Source organism: Capra hircus, chromosome 18 (genome assembly GCF_001704415.2).
Source record: "Capra hircus breed San Clemente chromosome 18, ASM170441v1, whole genome shotgun sequence".
NCBI lineage: Eukaryota > Metazoa > Chordata > Mammalia > Artiodactyla > Bovidae > Capra > Capra hircus.
In genome coordinates this window covers 64,245,965-64,250,921 of record NC_030825.1, presented here as the reverse complement: position 1 = coordinate 64,250,921, position 4,957 = coordinate 64,245,965, and the positions used below count along the sequence as shown (strand labels likewise).

General features: G+C 50.6%; 1 protein-coding gene across 1 annotated transcript; it reads left to right on the top strand.

The window, feature by feature from the left end:
- Positions 230-4,391, top strand: NCR1 (natural cytotoxicity triggering receptor 1). The gene is given in 7 exon segments (NM_001285742.1): positions 230-263; positions 346-381; positions 557-841; positions 2,917-3,195; positions 3,470-3,517; positions 4,048-4,095; positions 4,201-4,391. Coding segments are annotated over 7 exon segments (921 nt in total).

The following is a 4,957-nucleotide window of genomic DNA, read 5'->3' as shown; positions in this document are numbered from 1 at the left end:
CTGGTTAGAAACCACAGATACACTCAGATGCATCATGGGAACTGCGTCTTTTCCTTGCTGCCAATGGCCAGAGGTGGAGGAAGGCCTTCGAATCATCAGTAAACAAGTTGGTGTGAAAGCCCCTGGGCGACAGCTCCCGGGCTTCACTCACCACATCCTGCACATCCTCCTGGCCCGCGGGGCTCCATCTCCACCCAGCTGTCTACATTCACCAGGCAGAATCTGAGTGATGCCTTCCACACTTGCTGTCCTTCTCGTCCTTGGTGAGTTCTTGTGTGGGAGAGAGCTGGAATTGAGGGGTCTAGCATGGATGGGGCAACATATCTCATCATCCCTGTCTTCCAGGGCTGGGTCTGAGCCAGAGGAGCAGCACCCAGAAGCGTAAGTCCTTCCTTCAAAGCCCCCGAGTCAGGTTCAGCCACCATGTCTGCTTGAGACAGCTGGAGGAACGGCCAGGGACTCTGCCTGGCTAGGAAGGCTCACGGCCAGCAGTTGGGTGGACAGTAGGCTGGAAGGGGGGCTTTCTTGGGAACTCCCGCCTCTGATTCCTTTCCAGAGATGCTCTCGAAACCTGCCATCTGGGTCAGACCCAGTTTCATGATCCCAAAGGGAAGACCGGCTACCATCGGGTGTCGGGGAGCTGGTGGGGCCATGGAGTACCAGCTGCACTTTGAGGGGGGACTTTCTGCCTTGGAGAGACCGAAGTCGCGCCCAGTGATGAACTGGGTGAAGTTCCCCATCCCGGCCATGACCTCTCACACCGCAGGGCAATACAGGTGCTCCTACCGAAGTGGGGAGCTCTGGTCCGAGCTCAGCGACCCTCTGGAGCTGGTGGTAACAGGTAACTATCCCGTGGTTCAGCTATAGGTCATCTTGTCAACCTGAGTCCTCCAGAAAGTCCTCACTTGCTTGTCTCCCTCCATCTCTCCCAAGCCTTGCTCAGATATTAGTTTGTCTTGGGGGCAATGCAAGGGGTTGGTTAATGCCTATGGGGTTATCTTTAGAGAATTGTCTCTATGCCCTAGAAGCAGATTGGTCTTAGCTTCTTTGGAAAAGAGACTCTAAGATGGATGTTTGTGCCCAGAAGGAATCACCGTGGAGTGTCCTTAAAAACAGCACCTGTGATAAGTGAGGGGCACAGGCCCTCACTACTCACAGAAAGGGCAGTCGGACAGCAGTGCAGCTCCAAGGGAGACCTCAGGGACTTCCCTGGTGGTCAGTCCAGGGGTTAAGACTCCATGTTACCAATGCATGCGATGAGAGTTCAATCCCTGGCCAGGGGACTAAGATCTCGCATGCCATGCAGTGTGGCCAAAAAAATTTTTTTTAATAAAAAATTTAAGGACAGAGACTTCAACTGAGCAAATGTGGAACTCTGGACCGGGCTGGCCTTTCAGCGTAGGCTTGAAATGAGGCTAGAAGCTCTGTACTCCTATCAGGCAGGGATGGGATGAGAACCACTCCTAGGGAGATTCCAGACAAAGAGTCTTGCTTTTGTGGTTCTTGGGTTCTAGCAGAAGACATACTATGAGTCAAAGTCAGGAAATTCAAATCAGTTACACAGCACGTGAGGGTGAAATGGAAGTATGGAAAAAGCAAGGGGTTGAGGTGGCCAGGTAATCTTGGGTCAGGTGGGTCCCTTCCATTGAGGGATGTGGGTCTCAAGTTTAAGTTAATATCAGAGTCACCTGTGTACTTGCAGCAGCACAGATGACTTTAGTGAACCCACATGCATGGAAGCAGTATTCACAACAGACAAAAGGTAGAAACAACTTTGCCTACCAGTGAATGACTGGATGAAGAAAATGTGGTCTATTCATACAACTGAATACTATTCAGCCTTAAAAAGGAAGGAAACCCTGACACTCGGTAACTTGAGGATGTTATACTGAATGAAATAAGCCCACCGTCAAAGGATCAATAAGTGTACATTCCACTTATATGGGGGACTTAAAATAGTCACATTCAAAGGCATAAAGTAGAATGGTGGTTGCCAGGGTCTGGGGGAAGGGGAAATGAAAAGTTACTGTTTAACGTATAGAGTTTCAGTTTTACAAGATGAAAAGCGTTCTGGGGATTAACAGGGATGACAATCGTACAACCATGTGGATGTACTTAATATCATGGGACTATACAATTAAAAATAGTTAAGGTGGTAAATTTATGTATATTTTACTACAACTAAAAGTAGCAATGAGGTTTTAAAGTTTTGTTTGTTTGTTTGTTTTGATGTGGACCATTTTTAAAGTCTTCTCTGAATGTGTTAAAATACTGCTTTGGGTTTTATGTTTTGGATTTTTGGCACGAGGCATGTGGGATTTAGCTCCCCAGCCAGGGATGGAACCTGCACCCCTCCCTGCACTGGAAGGCGGAGTCTCAACCACTGGACCACCAGGGAAGTCCCACCAAAAAGATTTTAAAACGCAGGTGGCTTCCCCTCCCCCAAGTTTCTGATGCAATAGTTAGAGGGTAGAGCCTGGAAATTTCCATTTCTAACAAGCATCCCCAGGATGCTGGCATTGCTGGTCCCAAGGGCCAAATGCTGAGGACCAGTGATGTAGGGAAATTCCCAGAGATTCCTCTTAACTCTCTTGGCAGCTGGTGGAGGGACTGTCTCAGTCTTGAAGGGAGAATTCAGGGAGGGTGTGTCCATAACCAAGACAAATCTAGGAAATAGAAGAAGAGAGCAAGATTCCGAGCAGTGATATCCTGGCCCTAAGGACTAGAGGGACGCTTGGAGATGCAGCAAGCAGATGCTCTGTACCGGGAATTGCCTGGTGATCCATTGGTGAAGACTCCACCCTTCAAGTGGAAAGGTTTTGGGTTCAATCCCTGGTGGGAGAACTCTGATCCCATGTAGCATGTGGCCAAAAGAAAAAAAAATGCTCTTAACCTACTAGCCACCTTCTCTCACAGGACTGTATGACACACCCACGCTCTCAGTTGAACCCAGGTCTGAGGTGACCTCAGGAGAGAACGTGACCTTCCGTTGCCAGCTGGCGACAGCTACAAGCACGTTCTTCCTGCTCAAGGGGGGACAATCCAGCCGCCCCCAGCTCAGATACGGGAACCTGTGGGCAGAGTTCCACCTGGGCCCTGTGACCCCAGCACACAGAGGGACATACAGGTGCTTTGGCTCCTACAACAACCACGCATGGTCTTTCCCCAGCAAGCCTGTGAAGCTCCTGGTCAAAGGTGAGGACCTCCCCCTCAGTTTTGCCCCATGTCCTTTCCGGATCTCTAAGTGACCACCAAACAGCAATGAGGATGGCAGCCAAAAGGCAGGTGGGGAGATGCAGAGAGGGTGCTTTGCACCAGTGTTCTCATCCACATCAATTCCCAGAGGTCCAGGAGTTAGTGAGAGCATGAGGACCATCGCCAGAGAGATGGCAGATGGAGGAGCGGGGATGGGGGAGCGAATAGGTGGGAAGACCAGAACCCTTGATCTTCTCCTTGTCTCCACTGCCAGGAGATGCCGGGGACACCACCTTCGCGCCCACCGAGCACACTTCTTCTGGTGAGTAACAGATACTTCTAAACTCGGGGGAAGGACTCAAAGCCTCCCAAGCACACTAAAAAGCTGGCGTTCTTTCACAATATCCCTTGAGAGCACAAAGCAAGCCATGAACTGCAGTTCTGTCAGCCAACCAGACGAAGACCCTTGCTTGTATGGTGCCCATAACCTAGAGTCAAAGTCGTCGTTGTTCAGTCCCTCAGTCAGGTCCAACCTGACTGCAACCCCATGGACTGCAACATGCCAGGCTCCCCTGTCCTTCACCATCTCCCGGAGTTTGCTCAGATTCGCGTCCATGGAGTCGGTGAAGCCATCCAGCCATCTCATCCTCTGGTGTCCCCTTCTCTTTCTGCCTTCAACCTTCCCCAGCATCAGGGAGCTCTTGGTTGGGGCAAGCGGGATCTGGTTCCTCTACCAGGGATCAATCCTAGGCCCCCTGCACTGGGGGCATGGAGTCTGAGTCACTGGACCACCAGGGAAGTCCCTCACGTCATCTCTTTTCCTCACTTCTTCACTTTCCTTACTCTCTGCAGACTACTGGGATTCCTACGAGTTAACCACAGGGACCCAATCTCAGAAAGGTAAGCCGACAGCGGGGTCTGTGGGCCCTTAGGAAAGGGGAAAGAGATGGGGTGAGGTAGCCTTAGTAGCTCCCCGTGAGCAATCGCTCTGTTCTTCTGACCCAGACCATTTCCTCTGGAATCACACGGTCCAGAATCTCATCCGGCTTGGCCTGGCTGTCCTGGTCCTGGTGGCCCTCATGGGGCTCCTGCTTGAAGACTGGCTTCACAGAAGGAAGTCTGGAAAGAGAGCCCACTGGGTTTCACGTCGGAGGTGCGGGAGAAGGCTCCGAGCACAGAGAGCCCTGGAGACATGACCAAGAGACCCAGCGGCCACAGGTGGAGCTGAAAGTGGCCCCAACTCTGGGCTGTGGGAGCTCCAAGTGGAACCCATGGAGGAAAAGAGTTGCTGCAGAGAACTAAGGGACTTCGTGCAGTTGGGCAAGAGGAAGATGAAGACAGCACGTTTCTCCTGCAGACCAAGCCTGTTGTCTCTTCCAGGTTCAAAGGACTCTTGTGCTTCCTTCCTGCAAGCCAAATTTTCAACCACCCCCATTTTTCCCGAAAACAGCTTTAACATCACAGCCACGGGAATATTTCCTTCTTGCTTTTGTCTTTCTCCTTACTTCTTTTTATAAATTTATTTAATTTTAACTGGAAGATAATTGCTTTACAATGTTGTGATAGTTTCTGCCATACATCAACATGAATCAGCCATAGGTATACATAAGTCCCCTCCTTTTGGAAGCTCACTCCCACCTCCCACTTCTCTAGGTAGTCACAGAGCACCGCATTGAGCTCCTTGCATCATACAGCAAATTATGACTGGGGATCTCTTATACACATGGTAGTCACGTTTCAGTGCTGCTCTCTCAATTTGTCC